General features: G+C 52.5%; 1 protein-coding gene and 1 long non-coding RNA gene across 3 annotated transcripts in view; one reads left to right on the forward strand and one right to left on the reverse strand.

The window, feature by feature from the left end:
- Positions 1-1,211: 1,211 nt before the first annotated feature.
- LOC125621257 (uncharacterized) lies at positions 1,212-4,922 on the forward strand. The gene is made up of 3 exons (XR_007352466.2): positions 1,212-1,423; positions 3,169-3,264; positions 4,041-4,922. It is a non-coding gene; the product is annotated as an uncharacterized LOC125621257 (long non-coding RNA).
- Positions 4,923-5,620: 698 nt separating this feature from the next.
- The window catches only part of ACSF2 (acyl-CoA synthetase family member 2), a 58,921-nt gene continuing 49,250 nt past the window's right edge, over positions 5,621-15,291 (reverse strand). For both annotated transcript variants that reach the window (XM_048817965.2, XM_048817964.2), the window contains exons 11-16: positions 8,781-8,888; positions 8,481-8,632; positions 7,703-7,844; positions 6,317-6,427; positions 5,965-6,033; positions 5,621-5,867 (exon numbers count right to left, since the gene is read on the reverse strand). In XM_048817965.2, coding sequence (XP_048673922.1) covers positions 5,817-5,867; positions 5,965-6,033; positions 6,317-6,427; positions 7,703-7,844; positions 8,481-8,632; positions 8,781-8,888 — 633 coding nt within the window. In that variant the 3' untranslated portion in view covers positions 5,621-5,816. The remainder of the gene's footprint in view (positions 5,868-5,964; positions 6,034-6,316; positions 6,428-7,702; positions 7,845-8,480; positions 8,633-8,780; positions 8,889-15,291) is intronic.

Consider the following 15,291-nt stretch of genomic DNA (forward strand, 5'->3'; position numbering starts at 1 on the left):
TGGGCTAATCGCATGGGCCGGAGTGGCAAGAGCAGATCCTATTTGCTGGAGGAGAAGGGAGTAGGATGGGCAGACACACACAACTCCCCCCCCCACGTCTATAAAGGAGTCATGCACTGGAACCCTCAGCTCGTGTGTGCATTCAGCTCCAACGGCAGGGCTGGGGCAGGGGTTAAGAGACATGAATTCAGGCTGTGCCATCTCTCGGGCACTTGTGCATTCTTAAGCACTGTCTAGCAGCCTTGGTGTTCGCACTCACACCACCAGCAGGATCGGTGCCCTGCACTGCCCCGGCTCCTCGGGGGCTCCGGGAAGCGCCTCTGGAGATACGTAGGGCTGGCATGCGCGGCGCTGGAGGTGGCTCTTGTCAGTGTAGACAGCTGCGGCCTTTGTTCGCTGAGGCACTCACCTGGGCAGCTGGCCAGGGCAGAGGGAGCCTGGGACTTTGCAGGTGGCCAGTGAGTTCCCGACCCATCTTCCCCAGGGCGGGCTCTGGCTGAAGGGCTGTGGGAGGCAGGGACAGAGATGGGTTTGTCAGAGCAGCCGCTAGCGAGAGTTGTTGACCGCACTCCGAGAGGCCACCAAAACATTTGTTGTGAGAACCCCCGCCTCAGCTCCTGTTGTGCCGTGCCTATCCCAACCCTTCCTTTGGCAAGGGCCGGCCTCCCTACAGTCAGTTAACGGGGCATCACCTCTTCCTCCATCTCCTTTCCCTCGCCCCCATTTCCACCAGCACCCACTGGTAACGCTTCCATCAGGCAGTGGAGTGTCAGACTGGTGCTGATCCAGGGCGTGCTGCTGATCCCTTTAGCTCACCTCCCACCCCTCACCATCCAGCGGGGTAGCCCTAGGGTGACCAGACGTCCCGATACTGGGGCTTTGTCTTACAGATGCAACTATACCCCTCCCCATGAAAAAAAAAGGGGTCCCAAATTTTCACACTTGCTATCTGGTCACCCGAGGTACCCCCAGCCCCTGACCCCTGCTCCACTAGTCACTGAGTATCTCTGCCTCTGCCCTCAGTTGCACCCAGGACATCTCACCCTGACTCAAAGGAGCCTGGCGTCAGGAAGTTTCCCAGTCCCCAAGGCAGCAGTGTCATATCCTTCCCTCAGCGTCAGCTCAAGTAGTTGTGCGGTTGGTTTTCGAGCTTGTTCTATTCACAGCTCTGGCGAAATTAATTATTTCTGCAGGGGAGTGGGGGGGGGGACCCTTGAAAAAGAGAAGTTGCAGCAGGATCAGATCTGGACGCCATTCATCCTGTCTGTGATGTGACACATCCCTCTTTGACTCAGCCTCAAACTGCTGAGATCAGCTTGGAATTTCCTCCTGTGGGGTTAGCTCTATAAAAAGAAGAGCTGGAGTGGGCAAGAGAGACGAGATGGCAGTGCTTCACCTAGAGATGGTTGTTCCTTCCCGCCAGGTGAGTGTATGCTGAGAACTGGGCTCTGACCCCCGATGGGAGAGGGAGACAGTGCAAGAGAGGACAGGGCCCAGTGCACGCTCCTGGCATTTGGTAGTCTCTGTGTGCTCACACAGAGGGGAAGCTGCGGGGGAAGGGGATCTGGAGACCGATGAATGCACACAGAGCCTTCAGGTCTAGGCCCAGTGGCGGATTAATGATTTTGCCACCCCTAGGCCCTGAAATAATTCCGCACTCCCCCCCCCGGCAGCTCCCCACCCCAGCTCGCTTCTGCTCTGCCTCCTCCCCTGAGCGCGCTGCCGGATCCTGCTCCTCCCCGCTCCCTGCCAGCACTTGTGTGCAAAACAGCTTTGCGTGGCTGGGAGGGAGGGAGGGAGGAAGAGGGGGGAACGCAGCATGCTCAGGGGAGCAGCAATGCCTGCCCTCCCACAGCATCTTCCCAATGGGCCGCTCTCTGCCCACCTGCAGGTCGTAGTCCCTGGCCCTTGACTATGGGGCGGGGATTTGGGGAAGGGGACCAATGCAGGCAGGGAGGGGGTGGAGTTGGGGCGGGGACTTTGGGGAAGGGGTGGAGTTGGGGTGCGGGGTGGGGGCGCAAGCACCCACCGGTGCCGGGTGAAGTTGGCGCCTCTGGCTGATCTTACAAATTTGCTGCCCTAGGCCTAGGCATTAATACACTGCTGTCTAGGCCCCGGGTTCAGATCCAGCTCAGAGGTATTAGTGACAAAACACTACGCCCTTGTGGTGGCTGGGGGGTGGGAGGCCTATATGGAAGGAGCGAGTGGTCTCTGTCCGGTTCCCAGGGGACAGGCGTCCACTTCAAAGGAAACAGCTTCACAACTGGCAATGACGGCTGCTGTTGAGTCCCTGATGGTGTGAGGATCCGGGTCCTGAACCCGGGCCGCTGCTGCATCCGCCCCACTGCCCAATAGCTCTGCTAGTGACTGGAGAACCGGGAGCCCTAAGGCCTTATGCTCCGCTAAAGATCCCTCCCACCTCCAGAAGCTGAGTGGAGGATTGGGCTGGGTGCGCTATTTAAGCCAGAAAGAGACAGAGCAAGTTGTCTGTGCAACTATGAGAATTCTTGGCTGGCTGCTACGTCGGACCCTGCCTATGGTGCCTGACTCCTGAGCTCCGCCTTCCCAACTTGTCCCTGGTTCCCTGCCATGCTCCTGGTTCCTACTTTCCCGACCTGCTCCTGGTTCTTGCCTTCCTGCCCTGTCCCCTGAGTAGCCAAGCCCGCCTCTGACCTTAGCCTTGCCTCCCGCCTCGGGCTCCTGTTCTGACTGCCCCAGTCCTGGTCAGGGGCCAGGGACTATGACCTGGAGGTGGGCAGAGAGCGGCCCATTGGGAAGATGCTGTGGGAGGGCAGGCATTGCTGCCGCCCTCTCTGTAGCTGGCCCGTAGGTAAAGAGACCGTCCACGTCTGGGTCTTTCAGGCTGGCACAACAGCCACATAAACCCTAAGGCCCCCTTGCTGGAGCGTGTGAGCACAGATCACATGGCACCATCTCCGGGGACAAGGCCAGCGCGCCAGTGAGGGGGGGTTGCTAGATTTTGGCTTCAGATGTAACTCGTGCAAACTGGCGCCACGTTAACGAGGCTCCTGGCAACGCCGCTCTGCTGCATCGATATGAAGGCCCATTTGAGATGCCCCAGGCTACGGGGAGAGACATGGGGCGACAGCGGGTTTTACAGGTTGATGGCTTGCTGATTGTAATCCATTATTGACGTATTTATTGCAGGGTAACACAATGGTTCCCGGTGTTCCTTCTTACCAATGCCGTGGCGATCTTTTCTATCCTTCTGTTCCATCCATCAGCAAGGGTGCTGCTGCCCTAGTGAGTATACAGCGCACTCCCATCAAACACGAGAACTGTGCAAATGCACTGCTATGAAACAAGCACTAGGGAGCACTCCTCTCATGAGCTACCGCCTTCCCCAACACTGCGAGAAGGGAGTTAAAATGTATTTCCTTTGATTGTTTGCACTGTTGGTGTCATCGTGTTGGGCCCGGGATATTCAAGAGACAAGGTGGGTGAGGGAATATCTTTTACTGGCCTAACTTCGCAACAGTTTGTCTCTTTCACCAAAAGAAATCGGTCCAGTGAAAGATATTAGCTCATCTCCCTTCTCTCTGTTTCCTTTGATGGCAGGACTGTAGATCTGACCTATCTTTACTAGCATGTTATTGATTTTGAGTCATTACAATCCTGGGTTATACTCAGCCCCCTTTGTGTAACACACACCCAGGGCAATGAGTTCTGTGTGCCTGCCTCAGGAACGGTCTTACTTAGGAACTAGGGATAAAGGAGAAGTGCATCTCCACATCCAACGTCACTGTCACAGGTTCAGTGGGGAGACTCTTCACGTCTCCTTGCCCCACAGGTGACATGTTACAGGGCAAAGTGAAGGGAGTGCATACTGCACGTCAGCGCACCCTGCTGGCCAAGGAATGCAGCAACAAGAGCAGGCTGGAAAAGGGCACATGTTCCACCTCCAGTTAAGGCACTATCCACCCCCTATGTGCATCACACACATCGCTACATAGACCCAGAGCACTGCCAGCCCAAAGCTTCTGGGTTTGAAAGAAACTGCTGCATTTGTTTTCTTTCAGATGAAAAGCATGACCTTGGATATTTCATTCTGAGGATCTGCTTCCATGGGTAGAGCCCACCCTACAGCTGTGAGACTCAAGATCTCTGGGAAACAAACAAAGGATTCACTGACCCATCTCCCTTCTCCTGCTCTCGCTGCTCCTCCCTGTGTGTGTGTTTCTGACATTGGACTGGGGTGAAAGAAGAGGTTAGAATATCCTTGCCCCCTAGCGGAATGCTTGGGCATTGGGTAGGCCAGTTCCAACAGGCATTAGCTTTGCCCCATCAATCCCTGCAGTCAGAGCATGAGACTGCACCTTACAACCAGCAGCGACTCCGGATTTCTACACATTCTGTAAGAAACGGGAACTGCGAGGGACTGGCCCAGAGGCTCCCTCCTGTGACCAAATCCAGCAGTTCCGCTCTCTCTTCCACTGCAGAAATGCCTCAACTTTAACAGCAAAGAGAACTCGGGGTCCTCACTGGAGCATGTTTTTCTCTACTCTACATTTCAGTGCGCTCCAGATCCAGGGTGGGAGGAGTTCAAGGATGGCCCTAGCAGGGCTCTTTAGAAAGTGTTATGAATCCATACGGCTCTGCCACAGCAGACGCCCAGTGAGCAGCAGGGAGAAGGGAAGGTCAGTGGTGCAGGATCGTCGTCATCAGTCGTCTATCTGATCTCCAGCTGGAGTGGGACATTGTGCACGAAGGGGAAGAGGAGCTTCGGACCGCTGCCCCTCTGCTCAGTGTTTCATGGTTGGGAGGCGCCAAATAACTTCCGTAAAACCACCGTCCCGGGCACGCTCTGTCTCGTGCTTCCGACGGGACGGATCCCTTTGGCATTTCTGTACCGTGTCTAATGAGCTTCCTTTCCAGGCAGAAATAAACGGTTATGAGATCGATGAGAGTTTCATGTCACTTCAAAACACCCAAGGGAGGGCTGGGAACAGAACTGGTCCTCTGACTCCATCCCTTCCATTCAGCTGAAGGGAACGGGGCCCTAATCCTCACACGAAGCTCAGCTCCTAACCCCCTCTGAGTTCAATGGAAGTTAGGAGCCTAAATACCTGGGAGGCTCTGGGTCCCGTTTGCTGTTCACGAGGACACCCCTTGAGCGCTGAGGAAGGTCAGACAAAGGCAGAGCGTGGCTGGCTCTTCCTAAAGCCCTTTCTCCTGATTCAGATCCTCACTCTTTGGACAGTGGCAGGTCCAGGGCAGCATCATATCACCCAGGAAATCTAGTCTCACCTTCCTTCCGAGTAATGCAGCTACGCTGGAGTTTTCTTTGCCAGGGAATTGAAGCATAGGTGGCCTACAACAGCCTCAGGCCCTTATGGGGCAGAATCTTTTAAATATTTAAACATGAATCATTTGTATTTCTCTAGCCCCGCCCACCACAGGATCTCAAAACACTTTGCAGCCCCCTGGAAGGTAGGGAAGTCTCATCATGAGACATACACAGATTAGAGAGACCTGCAGAGGCCGTATCAAAGGATTGGCAGTCAGAAGTAGAACCTGGTCGTCTGGATGCCCCCTCCTTTGGTCTACCCTCCATCCTTCTTCCCCCCCACTGTTCTGAGTCTTTATGAAAAGATCTCAGTTGGAAAAAGAAAGGTTTTCTTTGTTTTAATTGACAGCATCACCAGGCTGACTTCAGGTAGCCAGCGGTATAACGGGGTGGTGGGGGCAGGGAACCAGCTCCCAGCTGCTGTTCTTGGCTTGGTATGGATGGAGACACACCAGACTGGCTGAGGCAGGTCCATTCGTGCTTCTCTTTGGATCCTCCACCTTTGTGTTCAGAACAGAAGTTGCTTTTCCATCTGCTCTCTCAACTTGTATTTCTGAATCTGTAGTTAGAGCACAGAGGACAGAGTCAGAGGAGAGACAGCCAGGGGGAGCTAGTCCCCAGCGCCCCAGCACCCCAGCCCATGAGGTCAATCTTACCTTCCCTGAGACGGTGAGTGGATATTTCTCCATGAACACTATGTACCGAGGGATCTTGAAGTGAGAGATCTGAAAAGAGAGAGCCGACAGCTACAGCCTGCAAGTAATAACGGACAGGGCATCGTCTGTCACCCCTGGTTACAAAGGGCAGCGTTATGGCAGTCACTGCTCATGTCAGGAATACGTGGGACCAGTTTCAGGCCTGATGCCCAGTGGGTGTAGAGGACTTCGCTGACTTCCAAGGAGCTGTGGCGATTTACTCCAACTGGGGATCGGACCCTTAATACGCTGAGTTCCTGAGAAAAGCAAAGCAAACGTGGGCACGGCATGGGAATGGATGGGGAGTTCCTACCTTCCCTTTGCAGAAGGCTTTAATTTCCTCCGCCGTGCACTCCTGCCCAGCCTTCACTCTGATGCAGGCACAAATCTCTTCTCCCATTCGCTGGTCCTTCACGCCAATCACCTTGTTGGGAGGGAGGGAGGGAGAACATCAGTCCTAGGAAGTGATCTTCTCCCAAGAGTCATCTGGCCCCTTCCCTTCCCTAATGGAAGCTCCTTATCCCTTCCTCGGGTCAGTGCTCTGTCCCCACCCTCGGCCCTCATTTTGTTTTCCTGGCTGAGGCACTGTGCTCCAGTCATTAGAATAGCGGACTGAGAGCAAGGCCTCCTGGGTTCTATTCCCAGGCCTTGGGCAACCTTCTCTGTACCTCCATTTCCCCATGTGTAAAATGTAGTCCCTGCTTCAGAGGGAGAGCTGTGAAGCTTAATTAACTGGAGTGCTTTGAGAGCCGCAGATAAAAGGGGTTACAGAAGGGCAAAGCTTATTAATATTGTAAGCTCGGTTCCCCATCCCCGTACACAATCCCCAGCAAAACCCTATCATGGCTGAGCTTACAGGCCTACTCTGTACCGAGCTAGGAAGGTCAGATCATTCCACGTAGGAGCTGGATTTCCCCTAAGCGATTCCCCTCGAGTTTGGCTGCACAATTTCCCTGTCTCCTCTCCCACCGTTCACCATCCCAAGCCAACATCCTGAAATTCCAGACACACAGAGATCGTGCTGACTCCCAAGGCAGTGACCCAAAGCCCCGGAAAGTGAAGCTCTTCCATACTGGGGTTATTGCACTGAGATGCTGGAGCAAACACAGCAGTAATTAAAGAACTGGATTATTTATGGGTTAAACAACAGCCGGTCGTGCAGTCAGCACACCCAGGTGTGGTTTGTCATGGGAACTGGAGGATGTTCCCAGCAGATTTGGAGCAGCTGGCCACAGCTTCTTACTGGATGGACAATGGAACCCTCAGTGCAACTCCTCTCCGCAGTGACTCAGCACAGGGAGAGAGTTCATTCTGATTTCTTGGTTCATAATTTGTGGTTAATGATAATGTGCCCTTCCATAAGGCCTTCCCTTGGTGGATTTCACAGCACTTTCCAGGTGGCTGTGAGTTTAGAAATGAGGAAAGGAAGAGTTATCTCCTGCTTGGCAGACACGAAATTGGAGCGCAGGGATTTTGCCCAAGCTTCCAATGAGTCTGTGACAAAGAGAGGAACAAAACCCAGGAGTTCTACTCTCACTCTTGGATTTTAAGCCCAAAGTCATCCTTCCTCTGTATATCAGATCGCCAGCTAGGTGAAAAGCTGAGCATGGATGAAAGCAAACAGGCTCCTCCTGACAAATGTCCTGGATGGCAGCATGCCTGTTACCCCCACCCCACCATGCCTATCCATCCTACTCACCTGCACCTCCTCAATCTTGGGGTGGGTGTGTAGAAACTGCTCGAGTTCTGCTGGGTAAATGTTTTCCCCTCCACGGATAATCATGTCCTTGCAACGACCTACAATTTTGCAGTAGCCATACTTGTCCAGGACAGCAATGTCCCTGAAACAACACCTGAGTCAACTTCATAGCCCTTAGTCCAGATCTCCCAGCTGACTGGAGAATGGCTCATCCATCCAATCAGCCCAGAGGAAGTCTTCCCACTGGCATATTCAGAGCCTAGAGCTCTTAATCCTGACCACCAGGAGGTTAGACTTTCCACTATCCAGTCCATAGAAGATGCATCACTGTTTCTGCAACCCCAAGAGGAGACTCTCATGCAGGGATCAAAGGATTCCCAATAACTCTAACGTCCAGGAACCTGCATCAGAATTCAATCTAAACTAGAATTGCTTCCATTCCCCTCCCTTTCTCTATGTTCCCCACCCACATATGCATCTGCATCTGGTTATTTCATGGGAACAGTGCAAAGACACATCTAGCGCAGTGTCCTGTCTCCAGTAGTGGTTTGTACTAAATGCTATGGACCAAATTCTGCCCAGGTGTAAACTGGTCCGACTCCACTGAAGTTCATGGATTTGGCCATGCTGCCAGTAGAGCTGATTCTGGCCTGTTACTAGAAGTTAATGCTTCCCACTCGGACATATCCATTCCCATCCAATGCCAGACACCTGCGCCCTCCCTCCAGAACAGAAGTAAAAGGGGAAAGAGTGGATTCTAGGTAGTTCCCAAACTCACCCAGTCTTGTACCATCTGTCATCAGCGATCACTTCATTGGTTTTGACAGGGTCTTCCCAGTACCCCAGCATGACGCAGTAGCCTCGAATCTGGAGTTCCCCAGGGCTGTTCAGAGCGGCAATCTCCCCGGTTTCAGGATCCTCAATCTTTGCCTGCAACACAAGAGAGACAGGCTCTTCAAGCACAGTGCAAGCCCCATGCTGGCTGCAGCTCAAGGACTGAGGAAGGGCAACAGCAGCGGTGCTCTGCTGTGGACTGTAAAGCTGGGGCAGCAGGGTAGGTGGGGAAGATCAAGTTCACCTCTGTGTGGGGGAAGATGCACCCCACCGTCTCAGTTCTCTGGGAGATGTTGTCCTGTGGGAATCCCATGAAGGTGACAGGGCTATTCTCTGTGGTCCCATAGGCAACCTGCAAACACAAAGGTGTGGGGGATATTCATCAGGGACTCTGCTGGGAAACAGAAACAGCCACGTTCTACTTTGAAGGTGGAGGAAACTAACAGTCAGTACAGGAGAGGACATTGGGGATGCAGGAGTTCTTCAGAAGTCATGGGTCACCAGGCAAACGCTCCCATCTTCAGGTGTACATCAGGGCAGCTCCAGATGTTACTACCTCCGAAGCCACTACTGAAAAACTCGCCCCAGGAGACAGGAGGATAAAGAACAATGAGACTGGACCCCCTGACCATGGTCCTGCCTCTGCTCCACCACGGCAAGCCTACCAATGTTCAAAACCTCCCTATCTTCCAAGACCTGCTGGAATGATAGTGATGCTCACAACTCACCTGCCTTTCATGGAGGATCGCAGATGCTGTCTCCCCACCCTCTGGTCTCACATGGTCTTTCCTGCCTCTGCTACTTCTCACAAAGCCCTGTTCTGTTTGCTCCCTGCTATCCCTGTCTGATTCGAGACTCCTGTCCCCAAGCTTCTCTCTCTTGTTGTGTCCCCATGACCATACACTCTCATTGTGCAGGATTCACCTTGGATCTGCCATGCAAAATAGTACACTTTGGACACCACCCTTTGGCACCTGGAAAGAGTGTGCCCTGAAAGAGTCTCAGGCCAGGCCCCTGTTGGTGACAACCACACTCTCAATCTGTCAGCACAAAGGTTTACTTTGATCCTTTTGTGCGTGGGCATCAGCATCTCTGGTCCCCTAATCAAGGCATCAAGAGACAGCCCAGAGCACTCAATGCAGCTGCATTTGCAAACATAAAGCATCCCAGTGGGGCAGACCGACCTCGCCATGACAAGGGCCCCTGGAATGCTAACCTAGCTGTGGGTTCTGAGACACCCTTGTTGATAGGTTACTCCTTCCATCAAGAAAAACTCCAGCTCTATTGTTCATCTCAACAATCTGTACATTGGCAAGGTCAGAAGCTCCTGTCACCAGGAATAAGCTGTGAAAGGGACGTCTGTGAGGCTTTGAATAACATTTGGCATTTCAGATCTTGTGTCTGCAGCTACGGAGACCCCCTTAAATGATAGCACTGAGATGCAACAATGAGCTCCGTATTGGAGCTTTACTGATTTCCTTTGGTCCTGTCCTCCTCTAATGGTGGGTGGGCTACAGATAGCGATTGATAAGCCTGCTATAGCCTTTGCGAACAGACCCAGCTCTGGCAGTGGAGGATCTTGGCGTTAGATCCAGTGGTCCCAGGTTTGATCGCCGCTGTTGACTCCCAAGGGCACGGTGTAGCTTCTGCACTGCATGGGTCACCATGCAGCACTTGCTCTACTTCCAGGCCACCATTTGCACAAGAAGAAAAGGAGTACTTGTGGCACCTTAGAGACTAACCAATTTATTTGAGCATGAGCTTTCGTGAGCTACGAAAGCTCATGCTCAAATAAATTGGTTAGTCTCTAAGGTGCCACAAGTACTCCTTTTCTTTTTGCGAATACAGACTAACACGGCTGTTCCTCTGAAACCTGTCATTTGCACAAGGTATTTGAGGTGCCTTGTTTTTGGGGAGGTCCAACTGGAGATGCCTTAAATGGGCCTGTGTTTTGGAGGGTAAGCACTCAGCCCTTTCAGAAACTCAAGAGGCTTTAAGGTGACTCAGGTTGGGCACCCAACCACGAGTTGCTTTTGAACACCGTGTGCAGAGCTCAGTGTAATATCTAGGATGGATTCTCTAGGGGAAGCCTCTTCTTCAAGTGCAATGTGATTCTATGATTCTAACATGGAGGGGATTGTCTCCTGGACATTGCAGTGGCCATCCTGTTGAAAAGTGATATCACTGCAGCCCAGAAACCCAACAGGAGCGACTGTGAACATCCCTTTCCTGCCAGGCCTAACAATGGTTTAACAGCCAGGAGGAAACCTGCAATGCTGAATGGTTAAGAAGGACTTCTCTCCCACCCACTAGATGCGAGAGCTCTCTGGCTGGACCTGCACCACATTTTACAACTGAGACATAAAACCAAGGTCTTCAACGCTTATTGAAAGCCTCACTGCACTCTGTGGTGAGGGCTGGGGTATTAGTCCAAGAGTCCCGGCCAAATTCTGGGACACTACTTTCTGCCTCCCTAACCCCCCTGCAATTTCAATTGGATACAACAGAGCACCTGGCCACAGTGCCAGGTGTCATCGGGAGTGGTGTGCTGCCCCATTCCCCTCTACATGTCTGGGAACCCGCTCTGTGTTCAAGCTCAGAGACATGCGCATTCCAAGTGCTCGCCTTGCCAGGTTCTAGCCCAGGGGTTCTCAAACTAGGGGTCGAGACCCCTCAGGGGGTCAGGAGGTTATTACATGGGGGGGTTGCGAGCTGTCAGCTTCCACCCAAAACCCTGCTTTGCCTCCAGGATTTATAATTATGTTAAATATATTAAAAGGTGTTTTTTAATTTATATGGGGGGTTGGACTCAGGGGCTTGCTATATGAAAGGGGTCACCAGTACAAAAGAGAACCACTGCTCTAGCCTACCCCCCATCCCGAGGCTTCAGAGCCTGCCTGAATGTATACACTGCTGTTTTTAGCACTGTTGCAGAGCCCCCAAGGCTGGAGTCTGTAGACTCACCGCTGTGGGTTACTGCTCACTGTGTGGATGCTCCCAGTGAGCCACAGAGGTCACTTTGCTAGAAACCCAAGGTGGAAATCTCCTGGGCAGAAAGCTCAAAGCTACCAAAGATAAACCAGCAGTTCTCAACTCAGCCCCTAGGGGCAATCAAGTGTGAGGGTACTAGGAGTCTCTGAGACCCCTCACACTGTCCCTCTGCCTTTAGGCTGCTGCCCTCTAACTCTAACCTCCTGCTCTGGCTGCTGGCCAGGTACAGGGGAGTTTCTGTCCAGCTCTCAGCCTTCCCATCCCACCTGCCCAGCTGCCTGAGGTGCTACCAGGCTGGTGTTCAGGGCCTGCTGCTTCTGTTCTCACCCAGCTTCCAGCTTGCCTCGGAGCCTGGTCCCCTCTGACCTCAGGTAGCTCTTTCCTTGCCTGTACTCTGGGGATTATGGAGCCTTCTGCTGCAGACCAAGTAGGTTCATTGCAATATCCTTTACTTTCTTTCCCAGTTGCTGTATTCCACCCCAGAGGTGGCTGCATGTTGTTGGTGGATGAAATGATGCTTGTATAAAAGACATATGTCAATTTAGGTTTGAAGACATCCTTGGGGATTTATAGATTTTTCAATGCTAGAAGAGACTCCTAGGATAATCTAGTCTGACCTCCTGCATAACGCAGGCCAGAGAACCTCACCCAGTAATGTTTGCATCAAGCCCATAACTTCTGTTTGAGCTGGAGCCTATCTAATCTTGAAAGACTTCAAGCGATAGAGAAGTCACCAGGTCCCTAGGATCCTTTGCCTTGAAGGGAGCTATAGCAAATACAATAATATAGCTGATGGTAAACCCTGCTAGGGATGTATGGGACCCATCAGTCTTCAGCAACCTGATCACCCCCTGGATTAGCTCAGAAATGCTAAGTGTCATTTTAAAATTACAGCATCGCAGTTTGTTTGGTGACAAATGCTGCTTTCTCTGTGAATTCTGAGTCTTCGTCTAAACTGGGAATGAAAATTACCTTAGCAGAATGGTGCAGTGTTTTGTTTTAAACACAGTTTACAAACATTTCCAGCTACCACTGTATAAATATTGACCAGTGTGGATCAGGCAACACTGTTTAAAAAATAACAAACTCTGCTCCAGTCTCAGCAGTGAACATTTGAGAGGCAGAGGGTCCAGTGCATAGAACTGGGAGTCAGGATGCCTGGGTTCTTTTCCCGGCTGGGCAACATTGGGCACATCTAGTCACCTTTCTGTGCCTCAGTTTGCCCATTGGTACAATGGGGATAAAAACGCTCACTCCCTTTTGCCCTCAAATGATGCTGATAGGTTGCAAGGGCTTGATTCATCATTGTGTTACTTAAAATGGAATTCCGTTGGGGTAGGACTGGAGTAGAGATCAGGGCCCTAGAGCACCAGAGGGGTCATTGCACCCTATTATTCTATTGGCTGGGGGCAAGCTGAGGGACAAAACCATTGTGCTCCCCCTGCTGGCTCTGCAGCAGTTGTTACACAATAGCGCTGGGGGTGCACAATGATACTGGGACACCAACAAAACTCCAAAGACATGCTTGTTTCAGTTCCCTTAACAACACAGGGAGAAACCAACATCTTGGCCCCAGAGAGAAGGGAGGAAGTGGTTGGGAAAAGTAAAGTGCTTTTCAGGCGTCAAAAAGGGTGTAACAAACAACAGAAAGTCAAATAACAAACCAAAGGAAGTACTGAGGGCTCTCACGCTGGCTCCGCCAGTCCAGCCCCCAGTGACTGAGAGGATGGATCTCATTATCCTATGCCGGATGTTTTGTCTAGCCTTGAAGATCTCAACTGAAGTCGATTCCAGACCCTCCCTTGGCATCTAGCTCCAAACAGTCCTTAACTCATCACCCTTCTTGTCTCATTCGAATGTTCACTGAGGCGATGGGGCCTAGCTCTGCTGGCCTCAGCACTGGGTATACCTGAGCTCTCCGGAGTTGCCCCTCCATTCCAAATTTTATGGGACTGACCTGGATTTTCCAGGTCGATTTTACTGCCCCACAACAACTTCTGGATATGTTCCAACTTGGATTACAATGTGATGTCATTAGCTTCCAGAGCGACAGTGTCATCTCTCTGCCGCAAAATCGGGCAGCAAACAAGTTTGCCTTGTAGGACAATTCTCCAAAGGTGGCCATATTCCTGCAGATCCCACCCACCCAGATAGTCACAAGACAGTCCCAGTCTGAACCGGCTTAAAGAATCCCCCAAATAGCCAATGCAATGTCCTCGCTGTGTCATAATGGCTTTGCCCCAGAGCAGCCGTTTCAAAACCAGCAACCAAACCAGCCTGGCAGACACAACACAGGCGATTGCTGCTTTCCTGCATTGCTGAAAATCAACCTCCTGTTATTTTACTGTCAGGACAAACTGCTCCTGGTGGTTTGGAGTTCAAGCTGTTTCTCTTCTTTCCAGGCCAAGTTGCATTCTTGAGGCTCGTAAGTATTTCCCCAGCCTGGCTAGAGTTTCAGAAACTCCACTCACTGGCGAGCAATGAGGCATGTGACAGTTACTTGGTATTTTATCAACACCTTGAAAAATGCCTTCACTATACAACTCACCCATTGACCTGACACAGGGAGAGGACAACCCGGGGGGGGGGGGGGAATACAATGCACATTGAGAGAGAGAAAGCACAGAGAGACCGAGGAGGACAGAAAAACCAAGAGAAACCCCTTGGCTTGGCGGGTATCTGAAGGCTCCCAGCTGCTGGCATCCCATGAAGAAGTAAAACTGAGGACAAACTGGGCAAAATCCTGCCCCTGCTGAAGTCCATGGCAGCATTCCCATGGACTTCCATGGGGTTAGGACTTCACCTACTGCAGGCGTCATTTTATTAGTCCACTACCTTGATGATTAGACGCTCTGTTAATAATCACTGTTCTGAAAGTACTCGGCCCCTGGGACCTCAGGAACAAAGCAGCCTGTATGGCCTGAAGGCCACCCACCATTCAGGTCGAGCTCTCCTTCCCCGTTCTGCACAGCTCAGCGAAGATGGCTGAGGGCCGGGGAGGGGAAGAGGAGACTTAGATCCAGGACACCTGGTTAGATCCCTGCTCTTGAGAGCTTTAACCCCACTCCCATTCCTGGAGGCTTGTGGGTTACATTCAGGAATGGAAAGGGGAGGATTTTGGCCATTGAAGGATGGAGGGGGGTTGAGGGTTGTGGCAAGGGGACAATGGGGCACTGAGCGTAGGGGAAGGGGAAAGCAGCACAGCAGAGGACACTCTATTCAGGAGTGGGAGACACCCCCCTCCCGCCAACAATCCTGAGGTCCAGGCTGACTAGCATGCAGGTGCATGGTGGGGTGAAGGATGGAGCGAGAGCTGGGTGGGGGGCTTCAGTGGGCGAGGCAGGGAGCATCAGGGAGCTATGGAGAAGAGAAGCCGGAGAGGCGGCTGGGGATCAGAGAGGAAGGCCGCTGGGCGGGTGAAAGATAACAGCAGGAAGCTGAGCTGGCAGAGTGTGGGTGGATGGGGTGTGGGAAGGAAGCTGCCTTGCCTACAGCTCCCAAAAAGCAGCAGCCTCGTGTTGGCTGGCCACTAACTGCGGGGCAGGGAGCTCTCCGATGGGAAGCAGGCATTTGAGGGTTCCTGACACAGGCCCCGAGCTCTAGGCACTGCAGTGAGGGGTGCTCGGTGCGGGGCCCGAGCCCTAGGCACTGCACTGAGGGGTGCCTGACGCAGGCCCTGAGCCCTAGGCACTGCAGTGAGGGGTGCCCGACACAGGCTTTGGGTTCTAGATGCGGTGGTGGCGGGCGCCCACAAACACCCCAGA

This window comes from Caretta caretta, chromosome 14 (genome assembly GCF_965140235.1).
Source record: "Caretta caretta isolate rCarCar2 chromosome 14, rCarCar1.hap1, whole genome shotgun sequence".
NCBI lineage: Eukaryota > Metazoa > Chordata > Testudines > Cheloniidae > Caretta > Caretta caretta.